Raw genomic sequence first — 21,839 nt, 5'->3', positions numbered from 1 at the left:
AGCCACACACGGTCTAGCCCTGGGCCCCTCACAACACTAAGGAAGCAAGTGACCTAGGGCGAAGCCTCAACTCCCCTTGGGTAAGTCACAATTGTTCAGTTTCCTCTGCTGAAACTAGGAGGAAGGATCCTAGCTGGAGAAGGTCACTGATTGAGGGAAGATGTTAAGGCTGAGAGTGTGATAGACCCAGACTGTCAAGGAGCTTTGGAGAGGGGCCAGTGGAGTGGGGTGTTAACAGAGCTAAGGGCCAGGCCTCGGGGGAGCAACCCACTCTTTCACCCTTTTGAGATTTGTTAATTCCCTCCAGTGAAGAAATATTGCAGGAGTGTGGGGGGTGTTGCTTAGGGTAGAGCAAGGAATAAATGTGGGTGTGGGGGTACCTCTTGGGTCTCCTGTTCTTCAAGGGACAGGCCCTGGCCTTGGGTCTGCAGCTGCACCACTGATTCTCTGGGTGATAAGGTCAAGTCACTTCTCTCTGAGCCTCATTTTCCTCAAGTGGAAGATGGGGACAAGGGAATATTAGATATAATGTAAGGGAATATTAGACATATATTATATATTAGATATAAAATAAATATAACAATTGGTATTAAATTTTTTGTGTACGCATTGAAGTTGGAGAGATTGGGGATGTGGGAAAAGCAACAGAACTGTAACTTACTCATTAAGATGTTTCTGGTAGGACTGACAGGTGCTGCAATATAGAGGTTTGGAGTGCCGATGCTGGCGTCAGGACTGGATCTCCTACCTATTAGGTGGGCATGCCCTTCCGAGCTGCTGTCTCCTTCTCTTTTGAGTGGGAATTTTGATAATACCTCCTCTGAAGGTTGATGTTGGGATTAAATGAACCCTTGGATATGAAAGTGTGTTTGGAAGTTGGATGGGCCTGTGGTGCTTGATCTTAGGATTAGTTTAAGCTGAGAAGAGCTGGGAGCTGTGTGTGTGTGTGTGTGTGTGTGTGTGTGTGTGTAACCCTCAACCTTTGGGCCAGCCTTAGAGATTGTTTCTTGGTCTGGGCATAGTCTCTTTCTCTGCCAGTGTTCAGCAGAGGTTTGTAAAGTTCAGACTCCTAGGGTGCCAGGCTTCCCTCTGCCTTACCCCTCCCCAGTGGGGGATGCCACCCACATCCTGTGTCCATATTTCCCATCTCCTTCCTCTGGTTAATCCACACCCCAAATCAGGCCATTCTTAACTTTCTCCAATTTGTGCTCCCCACCTCCCAACCCCTTTACCCCTGAATCTCCTCCTCTTCCTCCTGAGGTCCCTTCCCCCAAAGTCTTCCTCTCTGAGATGGCCAGCCATTCCTCATAGGTTAATGGCTCATGGCAGGGTAAGCTTGTCTTCCTCAAATGGTGGATGTTCAAAGGTGTGACCTGGTGGGAGGAGAGAGATCACCCCCTGAGCTGTGTGCCCTTGGACGAAGTGCCCTCCCTCCCAGGGATTCAGTTTCCCTCAGTTCACATCCACGGAGGGCAGGGGCGCAGCTGTCCTGCGGAAAAAGGCCTTGTGATGTGTACGGTGTCTGCGTTTCCACGTGTGCATTTATTGTTATTGCTCAGTATAGTGTCGAAAAGGCAGACAAATCCCATTAATTACAAAGAGCACAAGCCAGAGATACAGAGAAATAAAGAGTGTACAGTAAGAGCACAGTCACTTCCCAGCCCCGACTTTCCCAGAGCCCCCCAGAGCCCTGGCAGCTTGTGGAAGCTGGAGGCGGCACCGTTCCCTCGCTACTCTGCTATAAAATATGTGCACACAAGAGTTAGCAAAGTGTGGTGACCCCCGAGAGAAAGGTCGGGGAGGGAGAGCACCACAGGCATTACGAAACACGTGGGGGCTGAGAAGGGCAGTCCTCAAGCAGCCTCAAATATCTTGTTTTCGGTGGAGGGGTGACGGCTGCTGCCCAGGGTGGGTGTGATCTCTACATTGAAATCAGGAGAGCTTGATGTGGAATGTGGAAAAGACTTGGGGATTCCTGCTGTTGTCTGATTTCGGCCCTGGCTCTGGAAGGCCCCAAAGCCTTCAAGAAACACCCCTCCTCCCAAGATCCGCTAATGGTGGCATTTCGGACACTGTGGGAGGAGAGGGACTTGGGTGGGAGACTTGTCAGAGTGCACCAGGTTGGCAGCCTCTTGTAGGTAGAGCAAGAATAGGCTGAGGGGAGCAAGGGTGCTGAGCAAGTCAGGGCAAGAAATGTCCGCACCCCAAAGTGCTGAAGACTCTGGCTCACAGAGCAAGAGGCGACCCCTGCTTCAAACGGAACCAGACCAGACCAAAAGTCAATTCGGAAAGGGAGACAGGAAAGTTTTCTCTGTGCTGAGAATTAGAAGCACAGACACCTGGGCCACATGGTCTTTCCCAGCTCCAGGTTGGAGAGAAACCCGTTTCTCACCTCGGCCAGGGGTAGGTGGAGGGTCTACCCCAGCGCAACCAAGGTGGGTGACTTTGGTTCCCAAGCTGAGATAGCATGGGGACTTGGCGGCCTCTCATGACAACTCCCAGGTTTTAGGGGACAGGTGAAATGATGGGAGGGACATCAGGCTTTCCTCAAGAGTCAGGATGCCCTTTTTGTCCCTCCTTACAGGACACACTCTGTTTTGTAGCCCTGAGTGCACGGTAATGACTGCGGGGGAAGATGATGGCACACAGAAGACAGGGCCCACACTGTGGGGTGCAAGTAGGGTGGGGGTAGAGGACTTGGTAGTATTTTAAAGTTGACTTGGAAAAATAGATGTCAGAGAATACCAGGACATTTGTAAAAGAAGAGTGAAGAGGATTCGTCCTACCACGTACAAAATAATTATAAAGTGACAATATTAAAACTGTATGGCTGCTGCCAGATGAGACACCCAGGTAAGGGGACAGAAGAGAAATTCCAGAAAGAGACCCACGTCTAAGTACGCTGTCAGCACGTGGAAAAGGTGGCATTTCAATAACTGGGGGACCCAGGACAAGACAGGTTCAGAGTCCTCAATCCAGTGTAGTAATTGTCATCAGAAGCAGGGCGGCCTTGCTCTTGTCAGCTCTCTGTTGTGGTGGGGACAAGGGGCCATGGTGAGGGGTGGCAGGAGCAATGGAGGCTGCTCCTGAATTAGGGAAAGCTCTCTCTGAGCGGTAAAAAGGAAATTCCTCAGAGCTCTTCCTGCTCACCTCCCCAGGTGGGGATTCTGTGTTCCAGGAGTCACCTAATGGGCCTGCTGCTTTTCCCCCATCTGTCGTGGGGGAGACAAGCTGGGGAGCTTAGGCCTCAGAACTGAATGTGCCACCTTCTCCTGGAGCCCTTGTCCAGAGGGCAGAAAAGAAGCTAGTTTGCGGTCCCAAACTAGAAATAAGTATACATTACAGAGTATATATTTACTATGTTCTGCTTGATGTTGTTTTTTGTCTATTTTTTTTTAAACCACAGACATTTCAGAACCACACTGCGGGAGTCAGAAGAGTCAGCAATTGAAAGCATAACCATTGCATAGTATTAAATGAACAGAGACGGTGAATTCTTTATTTACAATTATTGTCTAGATAAAAAAATTCATAAAAACAGATGGTCATAAATTATTTACCCCCTAATGGGGTGAACTGCCAAACGTACCCCATGCTGCTAGATATAGGACGCAGAGTGCAAGCTTTATGTACTACAGTGAGTTTTGACAAACCAACCATCTCCTGTGTGTGATGTGTGTGCAGGTGTGAGTGAGGGGTGCGTGTGTGCGAGCATCCTTCATTCCTCACAAGAGAAGCCCAGCGCTCATGCCGGCAGCCTCCCATCACTCCCCATTCCCGAGCTAGGCTCCACTCAGAGGACCCCTCCTTTTTCCTCGTGTCCTGGCTCCAGATGAACAGGGAGCACGGTGTGCAGGCAGAACTATCCTGAGGTCATGGAATGAGGTCACGGACACATGAGTGAACAAAGAAAGGGAAGATGGAAAACTGTGAGAAAGGAAACTAAAAAAAACACCATGTTCCAAGGCTGCCCCATGTTTTAGATGTGCAGGTCTTTCCTTCCTCAGAGGAGAGCAGTGGGCTGGTTTTGGTGGTGTTTGTACCGGAATCCAAGAAGCACATCTGAGGACTGGTCACCCCTTTGGGTGTGCAGTGTCCTCTGCTGGATACATTCAGAGATATTTCTTCACAACATTCAAGTAGTGCTCTCTCGAAAAGAAGGTCCTCTTACAGATGGATTTTGCCAGGTGGGATGGGCTGACTTTGAATCCCAAACCCTCAAGTTTTTCCACAGCCATCCAGACGTAGGCCCTCCCAGCTGACTATGGCTCTTTTCCCAAGTGGCTCTCATCTTGTTTGTGGAAGAGTTCTCTGGGCCTGGAGATGGGGAGGGTCACCACGAGGAATGGATTTTGCAAGCAAGGCGGAAAGCGTTTGGTTTTCCTTGAAGCATGGGACATCATCGATCATGGTATTCAAAATGTCTTTTGCACTGTACAAGTTTATGGAAAAAGATCGTATGCTGAAAAGTCTCAAAGCAAACTTTGTATTAAATACAAAAGTTCCTTTATGAAAAATGCTGAGACCCACAAAGTGCTTAGCAGTTAACAGGCTGACATACAATTAAATAAGCTCTTATCAAGTGGAATTGCTAGTGCTGTTACTGTTTTGGGGGAAAATAACCACCTTTTCTCACCTGTGATACTGCAGGGTTTCAGAATGGCTTTCTGTCTGGGAAAGCAAGACTTGCTGTTAAAAGGCTACAGTATATGTTGTGACTACAGGAAGACAATTTGGTTTAAAAATCACACTGAATACATCTCAATATACACATCATAAGGTTCATTCGGATCTAAATAGTGCAGAGAAAGAGGCTATTCTTCAAAAATAAAAGCAATAAGCCATACCGATCCTCATCCAATAGGCCAGCAGCTCATACACTGTCATTTATAAGGAAATAAACCTCTAAATTACTGACTAAAAAAAATCAACACAATAGCATTTATAATATTTCAACACTACCTCAATCTCTGTACAGACAGAGCCAAAGAGAACATATGTTTGAAATGCTCTTAGTAAACTCAAGTTAAGTTTCATTGAGAGAAAAGTCTTTGACCAGAGCTTTGCAGGTTCTGGCAGCCATGGGCTGGGGTGGCCGCCAATGTTGCAAATCCAGGAAGCCTTCTCTCCTCCTCTCCCTTTGTCTACAGAGCATGTTGTTAAACCCCTCAGGATGGATACTTGGTAGCATTTGGCTTCTGCCTGAGCCTCCTGCGGTAGTGACATCCTTGAACGGAAACAGCAGGCAAAAATCAGAGCATGGCTATCATAAAACATCAAGGATGCAATCCAGGGAAGTGTCTGTTGGGCTGAGCTGTTTTCATAGCATCTCAGCCACCAGTGTTCTTAAACCATACAAATAGCCAAAGACACTATTTCCAGGTTTGTAAACAAATTACATTCTTTTTTTGGGACATAAATAAGTTAAAATAGAGCAATTTAAGCAGAAACAAGGCAACATGCCGGCAAAGAAACTTTATATATCCAAGTATATATATTTATATATATATATATCTACCTATCTATATGGACGTATACAGTCATGGAGAAGTATACGTTGATATAGATACAAAGAAATGGATATAACCTTGTGAGTGTCTATGAAGTTCTTCGGTTCCATTGGTGCAAATCTACTGGCGAGTTAAGCTCTGCAATTTCAAAAAATTATTAAATGAATCTATACAACCGAGACCATGCTGTGCAAGCATTTCAAAAACTCACAGACCAGTGGGTTGGATAAATAGTCTCAGAAAAGAGTCTGTTTGCAGTTCCTGCCTAAGAAAACAAACAAAAAACCCCTCCCCAAGCCCCCAAAAACCAAACAAGGGGAGGATTGAAAGTGTACAGTACATTCATGCGGGGGACATGGTGGCCGGGCGGGTGCATGGCTGGTCCATGTTTGGGTGGGAGCCAGGAAGGGCTTGTGTTGGGAAAAGTGCTCAGTCCCTTAAGCCCCCGGTGGAGATCCTGCCCCTTGCCTCAGAGTGCAAAAGAGTTCAAACAGCATCGCAGCCAGAGAAAGGGTCTGTTGGTGGAAACATTGGTTTTCTCTCCAGTATTTGGTTTCCTGTTGTTGCTCGTTGCTGCTTGGGTGAGTTGGGTGCCTGGATGGGTGGGTGCCCAGGAGGCAGGTGGTGGCGGAGTCCACGAGGGCGGGCAGGTGGGTGGGCGACAGGGTCCTCAGCTAAAGCGATGTCTCCAGGCTGTGGATGGGGCTCCCTGGACTTGAAGAGGTAGCTGATTTGCTTGTGTCGGTCGTCAGGTTGATCCCGCTGTCGATGGCGCTGTTGTTCTTGTTGAGCGATGACGGCGGGCTTGAGTTCTGCTTGAGCGCGGCATCTTCTTCCAGGTCGGTGTCGTCAATGAGGGGGATGTGGGGCTGTGAATCTTCGATCCGGAATTCAGGATGAGCCATGAAATTATGGATGGAGGTTCGAGACTCAGGCTTTTCTAAACCTTCATAGAGAGAGCTACGGAACGCCTTCACGACGCGGATCTGCAAGGGAAGCACAGGAGTCAGGCGCTGCCCTGGGGGGCTGGCAGCCAGGCTGGAAGCTCACGGGGGTGGGAGAAGGTTAGGGCACAGCAGGTGGCTGGAATCCACAGTCGCTGGGTGTTATGAGCATTGACAGGGTGGGGGAGAGTTGAAGAGGGGGCTCAGGGCATATGCATCCATGAGTTGGTTTTTTTAAATTGCTTTGGTTTTGGTCAGAACTACAGTCTCAGGACAGGAGGAATCACTGAGCACCATCAAAGAGATGGTGGGAAACAGTGGTTAAAGGAAGCATAGCCGACTCCGGCGGGCACCCAGACCTAGTGAGAGACTGAGCCTTGTTAACTTTAAAGCAGAGGTTCGACCATGCAGAAGGGGAGTAGGACCAGGTAGGAATCAAGTGGGAAGGAGGGAGGCTACTGCAAACAAATTAATCTTAAAAAAACCACACACAGTTAAAAAACCACACAACATGGAACAGGTTACGTGTCACAGATAGAGACGGAACAGACAGGAGAAACGGTTGGATGAGCTGGGATGCGAGAAGACACATGAGGGCCAAACAGAGAACGGGAACCTCAAACCGAAGGCAGCAAAGCAAACCAAAGCCAACCCAGGGCTTTCTCGGGTGCACAGCAGAGGCAGCCAGAGAGCACGAAGGAGCCGGCAGACTGATGACATTCAGGGGCCGGGAGCATGCCACGCGGGGGGCAGGAACCACACGGCACACACAGACGGACACACGCCTACACTTGGAAGCCTGGACAATGTGAACGGAGCTCGTTTGTACCCAGCGTTTCTTTCCTTCATGCATTTGGGAGGTAAACACTCGAGTATAGACTCAAAGCCCTGGCCAGTCATTGGAGCTTGCTTTGGGGTCCCTTCTTTCCTGGGGGATTTTGTTTATTTCTTTATTTGTGCTTTGAAAACACAAAACCAAAAAATTGAGGCCAGAATCAGGTAGCCAAACCCAGCCCCTGGTGGGATTCTGGGGGTGTGTGGGACTGAGCCACAAAACAACACGCTCTTTCGTTTTCCGTGTGTCAGTTGTGAACTACGCCTCCCGGGGCCTCAGTTTTCTCCTCTGGAGAATAGCGGGAGCTTGGTTATTGGGTCTTCAAGGCAAGTGGAAAGAGCACTGGACTTGGAGGCAGGAAGACCTGAGCCTGAGTCCTGGCTCTGCCACTGTGGTGCCTTGACTGTGGGCAAGCCACACTACCCTCTGGTCACCCTCTGGCCCGCCTCACAGGGTGCAGAGGGACAGGACCCTCACTAGGAAGAGAGGTGTCCCTTCTCTGCACTCCGGGAGGGCAGCCGTGCCTGTCATCTCAACGGTCTGATGGGGCAAAGGTGCCTCCTGCTCCTGTCCCAGCCCCAATTCAGAGTGGAGTGAGAGGTGGAGAGAACAGGGGGACTGACACCTCCAGGGGCAGAGCCTTAGCCAGCCACGTGCGGAGGCCCAGTGGCACCTGCCTGCAGAGCAGCGGCTGCCCCATGCCACGGGCCTGCAGGGAGGCAGAGGACTGGACGAGACGGTCGTGGGGAGGCCCTTCGAGTCCCAGGACGTGAGCCCTCAGCTGAAGCCAGGGGTAGCTCCTTTGTGGGGCACTAGTGGGGAAAGCCCTTTTCCATGGGAGTGATTTTTCTAGATGACTGTGGTGGATGATTTAAGTGTTATCACCGAAGGTTTATTTTACTGTTTCAGAGGGGAGTCTTTCTAAAGCACATCATATGCTTCTCTGCCTTCTAATTTAGAGTGCACAGAGAGAATTTAACATAAAGTCTGTCAGTCATCCTTCTTGGTCTTGAGTAAGACCCCAGAGTTTGGTTTTTTTTTTTTCCCTTGAAGTTTTCTCCTTTGCTGTCAGCCATCACTTACTAGTTAGTGCTGACCTTTCCTTGTCTTCTAGAAGGCATTGCTGTCCCTTCTCCTTCTCATGTGATGTGGGCTGGGGACTTCTGGAAACCTTGTTTGCTAGAATCGTGCTTTAAATAAGAGGCAACAGGTGCCAAGCAGGAGCCAGCCAGACACTGCGTTAGCATGTGTTGGTGCTCGTCATGGCCATTTTGCTGCTCTGAGATTCCTTTCCCCTGGATTCCCTGTTAGTGGCTTGGCAGAGATTGCTAATACTCTGATCTCCTGATAGGTGGGCCATTACACCCGTGATTGAGTGAAAACCAAAAAAGGTGTTGCCGGCCTCAATTTTCTTATCTGCAGAATGGGAATAATCGTCATCGCAGCACCGCCCGGCCTAGTGCCCAGCATGTTCTGAGGCTGAACTGCAATAAGATGCCAACTGGGACACCTAGTGTATGTAGGGGGAGGGGGTGGAGCAGGAGCCTGTCCTGTGACTGAACAACGCAGAGGGGATGACATACAATGAGATGAGGTTCCTCTGCCCTCCCCCTGGCATGGAGACAACAGAAAAAATGAACTGCTCTGGACAAGACTGTGGGGACAAGACTTTTCGGGACACCCCGCCACGGCCATCTCGAGTCTCCGCTTCGGTTCTCTCCTAGGCTGAAATGGAAAAAAAAATACAGGAAGAAAAAAAAGTTCTTCCATCTCCCCTCCCTGCCTACCCTAAAGGTGGAGTGTTTTTGGCTTAAGCCACGTTTGGGCGTGGGGGCGAGGGGAAGGAGAGGAAGGGACCTGGCGGTGGGATTCCAGACGTTTTGGTTTCATCAGCACAGAGGGAGCAGGCAGACCCACGCCTGCCGTCCGAGGGCCCCGTTCTGAGGTGGGGTCGACATACTCGAATGTTTACCCGGCTTCAAGGAAGCCAAGAGTCTGGGATTGATTCACATTCATTTCAGGCTCAAGGTTAAAGACTCACAACCTCTTTTAATTTCACTCTCTCTTGCTGAACTCTGTGTCCAGGGTTCTCTAGCCCTCTAGGGAAACAAACACATGGAATATTCAGATAGCGGAGAGGTCTAGGGTCCCCCCCAGAAGCAGGCCATTTTCTTGCCAACCCAAGGTTGCACTAAATTAGTTACCAAAATGCTAATGAGAAGTCCAGCTTTCTTCCCTTTTCATTGTCTTCATTTCTCCCCCTGACAGCACAAACTCCTGGCCCTAGGTGTTCTCAGGACCAGGAATCTGAAGGGCAGGTGGGAGTACGAGGTGCCCTCTCTGTTAGCAAGGCATAGGGTGCAGAGCGGGGCTGGGGCCTGGCTTCTGGGCCCTGCTCCTTGCTCTTGGCTTGCTTGGCTGGAGGGAGCAGGACTCTCGCTGAGCATGGAGCCTGCGAGAGACTTGCCAAGTACAAAGATGCTTCGAGCTGAGTTAGAGATCTGAGGTGATAAGAAAGAGGCTGTGAGCTCGGCCTTGGATGGAGAACGGGATGCTAACGCTATCCCTGATCGCCTTCTCCCCAGCCCTGCCGGGCGCTGGACATCCAAGCACACACAGCTTCCCTGGCTTTCTGGACCCGGGAGGGTTGGCTGCTTTTCGCTACGTGAGGCCGGGCACGTGGGCACTGGTTGTGGAATGGAAATCCAACTCTGGGGGCTCCAGGTCTGCGGGCCTGCCCGGGAAGTGGCGTGGGGTGGCAGGAAGAATGCCGCCTCTTGCCACCCCCCTGCCGCGTGACCTTGGCCCGTCAGTGTCTTTCCCTGCGAGTCGGATGTGGGGCAGCTGTGCAGTGAGGGGTGGGGAACTGCTTTGGGAAGACTCACGGGGCTCAGGTATGCGGCACGAGGGGTGCACCACTGAGTTTCTGGGCGGAAAACCCTCATTTCTGAGTAAGTCAGAAGAGCAGAGGAGGAGAGTGCGCCAGGATTCCCTCCCACACAGCCTCGTGCCACGCGCCTCGTGAGGGCACTGTCCTGCTCACCGCGGTTTCTGTCTGCCGGGGCCCTCCAGCGGTGCTGGGGGAGGGGTCTGTCCCGCTTCAGGGGCTTTCTTCACCCCCCTCATGCGTCAGGCCCTGTCCCTGGCCTCTGTGGTCAACTCTAGATAACCCAGGGGACAGAGGTCTGACTCCTTCCAGGGCACACAGACCCAGGGACTTTGCCCCGGCAGGTGCGTGGCCACCTGCCTCTGCTGGAGAAACCCCACTAGAGGAGGTGGGGGCGGGGCCCTTCTCTTGCTTCTTGGCCTCCCCCTTCAAACCTCCCTGTGGGAAGAAAGCACTGTGGCTTCTGAAGGGACCTTGCCTGGTATCTGAGGGTCCTCTGCATTCTTGGAAACCAGAGGAGGTGACATTGTTCTCGGAGCTATCCACGTAAAGGACGGGGGCAATTTATGTAGAGTGTGCACTGCGACTGTGTTTTCTAACGTGTGTGTGGAAACCATGGGGCTTGTGGTGCCGTTTGGAACCAGAGCCCTTGGGCAGGAGGATGGTCAGGCTCTTTTCAAGACCACATGCCTAAGGAAGGGTTGAGAAGGGACCCAGAACCACAGAGGGTAGGAGGGCAAGGTTCTTTTTTTTTTTTTTTTTTTTGAGACAGAGTCTCACTGTGTTGCCCGGGCTAGAGTGCCATGGTGTCATCCTGGCTCACAGCAACCTCAAACTCCTGGGCTCAAGCGATCCTCCTGCCTCAGCCTCCCGAGTAGCTGGGACTACAGGCATGCGCCACCATGCCTGGCTAATTTTTTCTATATATTTTTAGTTGTCCGATTAATTTCTTTCTGTTTTTAGTAGAGACGGGGTCTCGCTCTTGCTCAGGCTGGTTTCGAACTCCTGAGCTCAAACAATCCGCCCGCCTCGGCCTCCCAGAGAGCTAGGATTACAGGCGTGAGCCACCACGCCCGGCCAAGGGCAAGGTTCTTAAGGAAGCGTGATACCTAGGGGCCGGGTGGGCTGGGGGAGGGTTGAGGGGTCAGGGCAAGGGCTGTCAAGTCAGTGTGGTCGAGCCTCTGCCTGGGCTCCTTTCCAAAGGCTGTGCCAAAGCCGGGGTCACCACAGGCTAATGGGGACGGATCTGGCCTGGAAGACGACTGGCTTGGGGGTAGGAAGTGAAGGGTGGGCATAAAAGGGCATTTCTCTGAAGGAGAAGTGTTGTCGGGAGTGGCTGTACTGAACGGTTTTATTAATATAAATGATGCAAGAGAAAAGGTGAGAATGACGTGGCTGAGGTTTGAGAGGACTGTGTTTGAGACTGTGAAAGCTAAGATGAGGGCTAAGCCAAGGCTGCCTGGGTACCCAGGAATGTCCGATGTGCTCTGTCGTGGCCAGTGCAAAGTGTCACCCTTCAAGAAAGAGGCTGAACTGGGATGAACAAAGAAGCAGGCTTGCACCCAGAAGCCAGCCTCCTGGCAGTCAGACCCCGCAGAGGATGCAGGAGTCACCTGGCGAGGTGGCAGGAACTGAAAGAAATGGGTTCTTCCCCAAGTAGCTCTCTAGGCCTGGACAGGTGTCACCGCACCTGAGACAGGTGGTGGTGCTGAGCAAGGCCTGAGCGGAGCCGACGCGGGGACAGGAAGGAGTGGAGGGGTAGCTGGCGAGGGCTACCACTAAGGCAGGGCTCTCTGGTCTGAAGGGGAGGAGGATGGGAACAGTGTCGCCTGCCAGTGACTTCCTAGTGACAGTCCCTCATGGAAACATGACTCAGACACCGTTTACTCCAATACGTCTCCCTTTTGTCTGGGCGCACCTGGCCTGCCCAGACTGTGCTTGTGCTGACGCTTGAACCCTGAAGGACTCCCCTTTTCTGCATCTCTCCTGTCGGCTTGTGTCCTGGGCACGACTGTGTCTGTAGAAAGGGCAGGGGCACGAGCATGTCCCACCCACAGGCTCTCTGGGCCTGCACCTCCTGCCAGAGGGCAAGGCGGGGAGGGACTAGGTCCCACCCAGCACACGGGTCCCTTCCTGCCCCGTGGCGGGCGGTGTGTCGTGGTTCTGTTTTGGGATGGGGGAGAGGCCCTTTATACAGTGTCAAGAGATGAGGCCTGGAGTCTGTTTCTTATCAAAGAAGTCGAAGGCTGGCTAAGACCACAAACACGCCATGTCAGCTGACAGGACCAGAACCAGGGGCTCCCTTGCACTTTGTGAGGAGCTGACTGGAGACAGTGCGAGGGCAGCAGGTGGCACATGGACTTATTCCCTCGGGGGCCTGAAGCCATGGCGAGGTCCAGGACAGAGCTAGACAAGCCCAGCAGTGAGAGCCAGGTCGGAAGTGGTGGCGTGAGGTGGTGAGCATGGCAGGAGGGAGGTGGAGGAGGCCAGAGACCCGGGCTATCCCTCACACACAGGAGGGCAGGATGCCGAGGGTTAGACCCGATCCCTCAGGGCCTGCTGGCACCCAGCTGAGACATGTGGCTCCACCTGCCATCTTCTAACTGAGGTCGAGCTGAATGGGCCAGAGGCCTTGTCCCTTCCAGGAAGGGGTTAGAACTTCAGTGTGCTGCAACCTCTGCTGCAGGGAAAAGTGTTTGTAGGGCAGCTGATGTCGTCAGATGTGCGAGGGGAGGAATGACGGGAAGAAAGCAGAGATTCCGAACTGCTGGGGTGAGGCCTCCAGGCTGTCATCTCCTTGGTGACCTGGGACCTCTGACTGACTGTGACCTCTGACCTGCAGTGACCTCTTGCCTCAACCATCTGCCTTGACCATGACCCCCACTGAGAGGGCCTCCCTGACCAGCTGGAAAGCCCCAGATGACGTGGCCCCCTCTTGGTTGGACCCCACTGTGACTGACTGTGACCCCCCCAGGGGCTTCTATCCCTTGGCCCCTGGCAACCTTCCACCTGACTGACTGCAAGACTGTGGCCTCCTGTCCAACTCTGACCCTTGCCCCCGTGGGCCAGACTTTTCCTGACTCAGGTATGACCACAGGCCAACGGGACACTCCGTGTCCCCTCGATGACCACTCAGTCCCTTTGGCCACCAGGACCCCGTGGTGCATTGGGGCCACTTGATCACTGAAGCCCTCTTGACCGATGGTGATTCTTTGAGTGGCCTGGACTTTCTGGCCACTTAACCCCTTCTCCCCCAACTGCCTGGTTGGAACCCCTGGCCCTGACCCCAGCTGCCCCGACCTGCTGAGTGACTGCCACCCAGGACTGGCTGTGATCTGACCAACTGGGACCCTCTTCAGTGGCTGTGACCCTTCAGCCCCCTGGGCCTAACGGTGACCGGCTGCCCCCCGTGTCCTCTGGTACCCCAGCCCCTGCCCGCCTGCCCGCCCGGGAGCTGGCGTTGGTGGTGCCAGACGGAGGCGGTAAGGAGTCACACTCACGCCCAGCTGCAGCAGGAGGAAGGCTGGTCGGAGAGGAAAGAGCATTGGACAACGACACGCGACTAGGGCTAGAGAGATTGGCTACGTCCTGGCTCTGGCTGGTGACGGAGGACTGTCTCCGCAGGGCGCCCTGAAAGGAGGCCCCGCTCTTGAAAGTATTGACTACTTCAATCTGCAACGGAGGAGAGAACGAGACAAGTTGCGAGAAGAACGAACACAACAGCTACAAGACTGACAGGCGCAACGTCACGAGAACAGCTGCAGCCACGGCAACAACGACAACATCACTTAAATCAAAACAAAAATACCAGACACACTCCAAGGCTCTGAAAGATGTCTGCTCAGCTCTGGGCCCACCTGTAGGCCCCAGGGTCCCAGGGAGGACACAGAGGCCCAGGCCTTTCCCTGCACTAGTGGCTCAGGGGCCAGTGGGCTGGGCAGAGGCTGGCTGGGAAGACGGTGATCGAACATGGCGTTTGGAGGGATGGGAGTGGGTGTTTAGCCTCCCTCGATCCAGGCGTGGAGCCACAGTGGTGTGTTGGGGGCTCTGAGGTGGACAGACCTCAGCCCAAATTCCGGCTTTGTTGCTTACTAGCTAGGTGACCTTGGGCAAGTCACCTCTCTGAGCATGTTTCCTGTCCTTGAGAAGGGGCAATCCTGCCTGCCTGGTACAGTCATCTGTAAGTGGCAAAGCACTTGGCCAGGTTAGCGCTCAGTAGGAGACAGGCAAGAGAGGTGCTCGTGTCCACTCAAGAAACTATAGTCCTTCCTCCCATAATCTGGAGACCCCCGTGTGGCTTTGCCGCCAGGTCAGTGACAGCACCAGGGCCATATGCCTCGAGAGTTGACTAGCCCCTCACAGAAAGTGGGGGCCGGTAGGAAGGGCTGGCTGCCAGGGTCCTGGTCAGGGCAGCAGAGCCCAGGCCTGTGGCAGGCAGCTCCAGGTCTGAAACTTGCTCCTGGTCCCCGTCCCAGCTGTGGCAGCTGTGTAGAAAGGGTCATCTGTTGGACCTCAGTGACCTCTAAGCCTGGGGTCATACCTACTTCCCAGGGGCTGTGAGGGTCGGACGAGGTGAGGTGTGGGACGGGGCACTGAGGGTGGGGAGCAGCAGGGGAGCCGTTTGCTTCCCCGGATGGAGATGAATTGTGGGTGCACGTTTTCCTGGGCGACACCTCCCAGAGTGTGACGAGGCCTGGGGATGAGCTCCCAGCTCCAGCTGCTCAGGGGTCTGGGCAAGAGACCCACTCTGTCTTGCTTTCATAGTCCCTTCTGAGCCTCGCCTTGAAGGCCTGTAGGGGTTCTGTCATGTGCCACGTGGCGGCCAGCGCGCTCTGCTCTGGGGAAGAAACCTACTTCTGGCGGGTGTGCCCCCGGCACGTGTGCTCGCACGTGTGTACTGGTGTGCACGTGTGTCTGTACATGTGGGCATCACTGACCTTTGCTCCCAGGGCCCTCACCCTGCGGGAGGCTGGGAGTGGTGAAGGCCCCGTGGAGGCAGAGGCTGCACATGCGTGTGGACGGGCCGACCTCACCAGGCTGACTGCCAGGTCCAGGGAGAAGTTGGGCGACCCTGGCCTGCAGCTTCTGTCCAGCCTTGCACCGCCCCTCCAGGGGGCTGCCCCGATCCCTGAGCCACAGTCCCCTCCTCACCTCAGCCCCTGGAGCCACCCCTCCCCACCTCTCAGGGGAACTCCCCCCAGGACCCATGTGGGTGTGACCCCACTGCGACCCCTCTAGACGGAACGTTCCTGAGGAGGCCGCCTGCGTCTTCGGTGGCCGTGAGAGTGTATCTGAGGAACGTGGATGCACAAAGCAGGCTGAGGTGGTGAGAGCCAGCCGGGCCTGGAGGGGCCTGTGGTGGGGCTCGTAGAAGCCTCCCCCAAGGCCGCCTCTGTGGCCACCTCCCTCAGTGCCAGAGCAGGGCCCTGGGGGTGGCACAAGCACACTCGCCTCCAACACTCGGCCACCCCGGCCAGGCCTGGGCCCAGCCCCCGAGAGCCTCCCGAACCTGAGTTTGGATCCGATTCAGGCCTCGGAACCACAGAATCTGGCCCCGCCGCAGCTCCCTCTCAGCGTGGTCTATCTCCTCCACGTCCTCGTTGAGCTCCTCCTCCGGAATCTCCTCCTTCTGCGTGAGCCTGCCAGCCTCCTTGAGGAATTTGAGCCTGCTGGTCGGGATGGTGGCAATGACCTGCAAGGGAACCAGCCTGTCAGGGCGATGGGGCCATCCTTCCGGGTGGTTTTCTCCCCTCCCTCCCTCCTGTCCTCTTACCCACTTACCTTGTCACGTGACCAATTCACGCCTTAACCCCCCTCACCTGCCCCTCAACTCAGTCTTTTACAATTTCTTATTAATTTCCTTTTTAATTGACTCATTCATCCAGAGTCGGGGCCACAGTGGAAAATCGTGGTCTTTAGGAGTTGGGCAGATGTGACCTGGAATTCCCCACACGGTCCTGGTCCTGTGACCTTGGGCAAGTCATTTAACCTCTCTGAGCTTTGGCGTTCCCGTCTGTAAAGCTGGGGGCAGCTCTGGGAGTGGTGAGGATTGAGTGGGGTGGAATGTCTGACTTGTCCTGCAAGAGCCTGGCCTGTGGTTGGTCCTCGGGTCTCTTGGGCTCATTCTATCTGAGGACATGGCGCGCAGGGCCTGGGTGCCCTGGGGGTGGCCACTCCTCGGCTGGGAAGGCAACATGGAAAGGGGATGTGCCTTCCTTCTTGCTCTGCCCCAGAGGGCTTGTCCACGGGCTGAGGCCTGAGAGGCAGGCCCTGCAGGGAGGCTGAGGTGGCAGATGTCAGTGGCCCCTTACATCTCCCACAGGGACAGGCAGGTGCTGGCCTGAACACTCAGCCTCAGGGGCTCGTTGGCCATTAAGGTCAGCACTGCACACTGGCATCGACCTTAGTCCTTATGAGTCCCTTCCCCCAGACACCAAGAGCTCCCCGTGGGATAAAGATGGCCCAGCTCTGAGGGTGCCCAGGGAATGGGGTTGCTAAGTCAAATCTAGTTCAAAAGATTTCCAAAGAAGCTCCAAAGTTTAAAGAAGGTCCTCTTGGATGAAACTAAACTTTCTTTATTTCTAGTTAATTGTTGCCACTTTAGCTTCTCGCTCTAGCCTGCAGACAGCAGGAAGGCAAGAACGATGTTGCTGGCCCAGTGGGGTCCCTGCCACCTGGATGTCCAAGTACCTGGGGAATAAAGCCCCTTTGGCCCAGGACTGGTTCTGGTACTTCTCCTAAGCATGGTGTCCTGGGTCAGGAGTCTTTGAGCTGCAAGCTGTCAGAGCTGTCACGGGTGTGTGTGTGTGTGTGTGAGCACACACGTGTGCACCTGGAACTTGGGCAAACAGGGAAGGGAACTGGTGGGAGAATGTTCTGGGCTTAAACCTGGAAGAGCACCCAGCCCCCAAAGCTGGGGAGGATCTCAGATGGCCACAGGCACAGCACTGAGTAACACTGCGATGTGGCACAGTTTGTCCCTCTTACGTTCCCTCTCAGCCCTCTAAAGGACCCTACTCAGTGCTAGCAGGCCACTGACTAATGTCCCTCTCTAACAAGGTGGTTTCAGGCTCTGAGTGTGGCATCTAGCTAGAGTTTAGTAACATCGTTCTCATTACATCAATTTTTTGTTAGCTTCTATTTATGACAAGCGATCCAGATTTTCCAGTCATGTCAGTAATATAAAGTCGCCTTTTCCAATAAGTTTAAGTTTAAAAAGGCTGATACAATTGAACGAAAATATTAAGTAAATAACAGGCATAGTGGTACACACATATAAGGCAAAATATAGAGTGGTGGTACCCAGAGGACCACTATTTGGGACCTGGGCCAACGCCCACTGCTCAGATGCCCAGAGATGGGGAGGGTCTTGCCCAGGGTCAGGCGGTAAGCCCATGGCAGAGCCTGGGACCCACTCCTGGGGCTCCCGCATTCCCAATCCAGGGCTCTTTCCCTTCCCCCGCTAAGAGACACCTCCTGCAACCGACCCGGAACTCACCTGGCCCCAAACGAGCTCTCCCAACCCAATGAATATGCACCACATCCACTGATCCAGCTGCAGCGGAGAGCAGCTGAACGGCTTCCCTCCGAACTGCACAATCACTATCTGGAGGTCACAGGGGGCAGAGAAGACAGAGACAGGCCTTCAGAGCAGGCACGGAGGCCTGCGCCCTCTCCCCGCCCGCCCCAGGCCAGGCCGGGGTCGGGGGCCTGGCTACCTGGATGGCAAAGGTGCCCAGCACGATGGTGCAGAAAATGGGGTTCCGGAAGATGCCGTCAAAGACGTTGCGCTCGCCGTGGATCTTGCGGGCGTTGATCTCGTTGAAGAGCTGCATCATGACGAAGGTGTTGAAGATGATGGTGTAGTGCTCCGAGGGCGGCGAGTGCAGGGGCGCGTTCCTCCCGCTGTCGATCTGGAACATCTTCTCACCTGCCAAGGAGAGGGCGGGGGCTGGGCTGACGGTGGTGGCGGGGGATGCGCCCGGCCCCTCGTGGGGGCCTCTTCTGGGCAGCGAGGTCAATCGCCCGGACGTGAAGGCACATCTGGACAGTGGGGGCGGGGTGGGCCTGCGCTGCTGGCTGGTTGGCGAGTGCGCGTGAAGGGTTGGCAACACCCTTTCTCCTCTAGGGGAGAAAGAGCTTGGGGGAACTGTCTTCCACTTTTTCTGCGGGAATCTGGCAAAGGTGGAACGTGAGCTGCGTGACCAGGTGACAGTGCTTGCAAAAAGTGAGCGCAGATCGGCAAACTCATTCCGCACTGGGAGGCCGTGGCTTCGGGCTCCCCTAAAAGTGCTGCTTTTCGTAACTTAGCCTGTCCCTTGCTGAGACCTTGGGAAGCTCATGGGGCTGTCACAAGAGATGCCAGTTCCTATACTTAGCTCGAGCTGGCTCCAACCCCCCGTGTGGCCTCCTTCTCTCACACCTGCGCTGGCGCATGAGGTGGGGGTTCGGGGTCTGCCGTGTGGACACCACTGACGGGGTGCCTGACACGCTCCTGATCCTTTCGCCAAGCTGAGTAAAGCGGTGCCAGGAGGGCTTGAGGAGATTTCTGGCGACGAGGCGTCCAGCTGAACCCATGGCCACCCAGAGTAGGCCGTGCTCAAGTGGGGACGCCGTGAGCAAGCTGACCCCACCTCCTCTCCTCTCCCTGCCCCTCAGCGTCCTCGGATCCTCTTCTAGCTTGGCATTATGCGGCTTCCTCTAAGGCTTTTTACAGCAGTGAAATGTGTCCTCAGGCCCCTCGGGCTCCTGTGGCAGCACCCCGCTGCCTTCAAAGCTCACGGAAGACGACCGTCCTCTGGGGTGCAGGACCAGGCCCACCTCCGTGGTGCTCTGGGCCTGAGGACAAGTGAAGCTGCAGCTGCAGGAGGCTCAGGTGAAGGGAGCCTGCCCCAGACGGGGACGCGGCACTGGTTTGGCTCGCTGTGTGGCCGTGGGCCAGACCCTTCCTGTCTCTGGGCCTGTTACCCCATTTGTGACGGGGGGCAGGCTTTGCTGGGATCCTCTCTGAAGCACCCACGGAAACCAGGCCAGTCTCAGCCCCAGCCAGACCTGGTTCTCTGCCCAGGCTCCTCCTCAGACAGGCTGTGCGCCCTTGGGCAAGTCACCTCACCTCTCTGATTCTCAGTGCCCTCGTGTGTAACGTGGGGTGGAGGCCAAAGCGCTTGCCTCGCCGAGTGGTTAGAAGGCAGAAGCAAGGTGGCCTGAGTGGAAGCGCTGTGAAAAGAGGTGGCGGTTATTTGGGCACGTGTGGCATTTCCCGAAGGAGGTCTCGGTGGGGATACCCTCCCTGAGCGATGATGAGGTGCCGGAATGGGCCAGAGTGGGGGTGAGTCACTTCCCCTCCCAGTCTGAGGCCCCCAGGGGCTGTGAGGACACGCACAGTGTGTACTTGGTGTCGAGAGCTGACATCGGTGGAAAAAGCCCCTGGTGGCTGTGGGGTCAGCCAGACCTGGGACACGGCCTGGCTCTGCCCAAGACTGGCTGCATGACCTTGAGCAACTTCCTCGAGCTCCCTGGGCCTCAATGTCTCCACTAGCAAAACAGGAGGCAGATGCGATTCCAGAAGGCTGGGTCTGGGCCACAGTGTACCCAGAAGGCAGTGACCTTGCCATAGAGGGCTGGGCGGGCTGGGGGACTCACCAACAAAGAGCAGGGTGAAGATGAGGGTGAGCTGGTAGACGGCGTGGCCCAGGATGTTCTTCATCATGGTCCTCGAGATGAGGGGCTTGTTGCGGCCGTAGGGCTTCCTCAGAAGCAGGGTCTCAGTGGGCGGCTCAGTGGCCAGCGCCAGGGAGGCGAACGTGTCCATGATCAGATTCACCCAGAGCATCTGCACAGCCTTCAGAGGGGAGTCCTGGGGACAGCGGCCATGGACAGGTCTGTGGCGGCACGGCCCACCTGCTGCTGCTCTGAAGCTAGGCAGGACTCCCGTGGGAGCAGCAGCCCCTGGGGTTCCTGAGAGGCTGAGGATAGCACAGACCTCCCCACCCCAACCCTGTCTTGCCCCCAGGAGAAAACCAAGTCCCCCAGGCCCGACAGCCACCAACTCCCTGCCTTCCGGTAAGGTTAGCCGCCTCTCGCCATCTCACCTCCTCCCCTCCAGCCCCCAGTGTGGGGTCTCCCCTGGCTGAGGCTGATCCCCTGCCCCGCCCCTGTCTCAGCAAGGCCCCGCCTCCGCCCCGCTCCCTCCTGCCGCCTCCTTCTGTCTCTCCTGTCCCTCAATTTCTCCTCGCTTCCTATCACCCCACCTTACCTTAAAAAATTATTGTGTACATCGACGATTCCAAAAATAATGCATTTTCATGGTGGGAAATTTGGGCAAGTAAGGAATAGCAGAAGAAGCTGAAAGTTGCCAAGGATCTCACCACTTAGAGGTTACCACCGTCCACTTTCTGCCAGGGATCCCTTCAGACCCTTCTCTTTGGCTGAGATGGGGATCGCACTATTCTTAGGGTTCCACACATAATCATACCATGCGGTCTACACTGCCCAAAGAGGCTGGGTCCACTTGTACTCCTCCCTCCTCACACTGCATGCTCTGCCCACAGCAGCTAGATTTTGGCCCCTCCACACCTCCAAAATGCCTTTCTCCGAGGCCATCGTTGACTTCTGTGTCACCAACTGAGGGAGCTCTTCCCCAGCCTCACCTCGTGGCCTCACTGCGGCACTTGGCCCCTGCCTGTCCCAGCCCCGCTCTCCTGGCCCTCCTCCCTCCTTCCAAATCTGTGTCCTGGTGGCCCTGCTCTCCCCAACACCTGTCTCCCTGGCTTCAGGGACCCACCTGTCCCCCACGTAGCCTCTCTCTAGCCCAGACCTCTCTCTGTGGCTTTGCTCTCATCCACGTGGTGGCCTGTGGAACACCTCCTCCAGGGAGCCCACAGACCTGGTAAGCTCAGCAGCACCTCTGTCCTCTCTCAGTGCAGCTCCCCAGGCTCCCTGTGCCTGCAGCCCATACCCTCACTCACCTCCCACGTGCTCACCACAGCCCTCCTCCTGGCCCGTCTCCTACCTCTCTTGGGACCAGCCTTGCTCCCCATGCCTGGGGCTCCAGCAGCCTCCCCACCCCTTGGCTTCTTCCTGCCCTTCAGTCTTCTGTGACTTCACGTGCTTCAGGGGCACATCCACCTGTTTTCCCACCAGTGTCTGCATGGCCCTGCCACCAACTCAATTGAAGACCTCAGGCAAACTGATAGTCATCTGAGAACCTCAGTTTCCCTATTGGCATCAAGACCTGGTCTCCAAGAAGCCTTGTGTGAGTTGCTGCTGCCCTGGGAGTGTCCCCCCAGCTGCCACTAGAGGGAGCCTCTCACCACAGACCAGGAGGGAGGGCCCTGGGAGCAGAAGGGAACTCAGCCACACCCTAGGGCTGACTCTTGGGGCTGGGGCAGAGGGAGCTACCAGGGACACCCCCAAGCTCCGGATGCAAAGGTGGGAGCAATGTTCCGGGGCCACACAGCTTCTGGGGCAGTGCTGCACTCTGGGCCTCTGAGGGCTCCCGTGGGCAGGGGCTGGTCGGCCCAGGTGGCTGCTGTGAGGGGTCAGGCCTTGGGGGTTCCCTGGGGCTAAGGGAGCCCACCCTCTCCTCCCAGGCCAGGCCGGTCAGCCACAGCAGGAGGCAGGCCAGGTACCAGGAGGCTGAGGGAGCCATGGCAGGTGCCTGG

General features: G+C 55.1%; 1 protein-coding gene across 4 annotated transcripts in view; it reads right to left on the bottom strand.

Annotated features, from left to right (window-relative positions):
• Positions 1–5,385: 5,385 nt before the first annotated feature.
• The window catches only part of ATP2B2 (ATPase, Ca++ transporting, plasma membrane 2), a 117,792-nt gene continuing 101,338 nt past the window's right edge, over positions 5,386–21,839 (bottom strand). For 2 of the 4 annotated variants that reach the window (XM_012655142.1, XM_012655143.1), the window contains 5 exons: positions 19,819–20,032; positions 17,895–18,106; positions 17,675–17,782; positions 15,686–15,868; positions 5,480–6,496 (listed from right to left, as the gene is read on the bottom strand). In XM_012655142.1, the coding sequence (XP_012510596.1) occupies positions 6,185–6,496; positions 15,686–15,868; positions 17,675–17,782; positions 17,895–18,106; positions 19,819–20,032 (1,029 nt within the window). In that variant the 3' untranslated portion in view covers positions 5,480–6,184. Of the gene's footprint in view, positions 6,497–15,685; positions 15,869–17,674; positions 17,783–17,894; positions 18,107–19,818; positions 20,033–21,839 lie in introns of all 4 variants that reach the window. The other 2 variants (XM_012655145.1, XM_012655144.1) reach the window with 2 other exon arrangements.

Source organism: Propithecus coquereli, unplaced genomic scaffold (genome assembly GCF_000956105.1).
Source record: "Propithecus coquereli isolate 6110/MARCELLA unplaced genomic scaffold, Pcoq_1.0 Scaffold461, whole genome shotgun sequence".
Taxonomy (NCBI): Eukaryota; Metazoa; Chordata; class Mammalia; order Primates; family Indriidae; genus Propithecus; species Propithecus coquereli.
The sequence above is the reverse complement of the archived record's forward strand: the minus strand, read 5'-3'. Positions and strand labels throughout refer to the sequence as shown.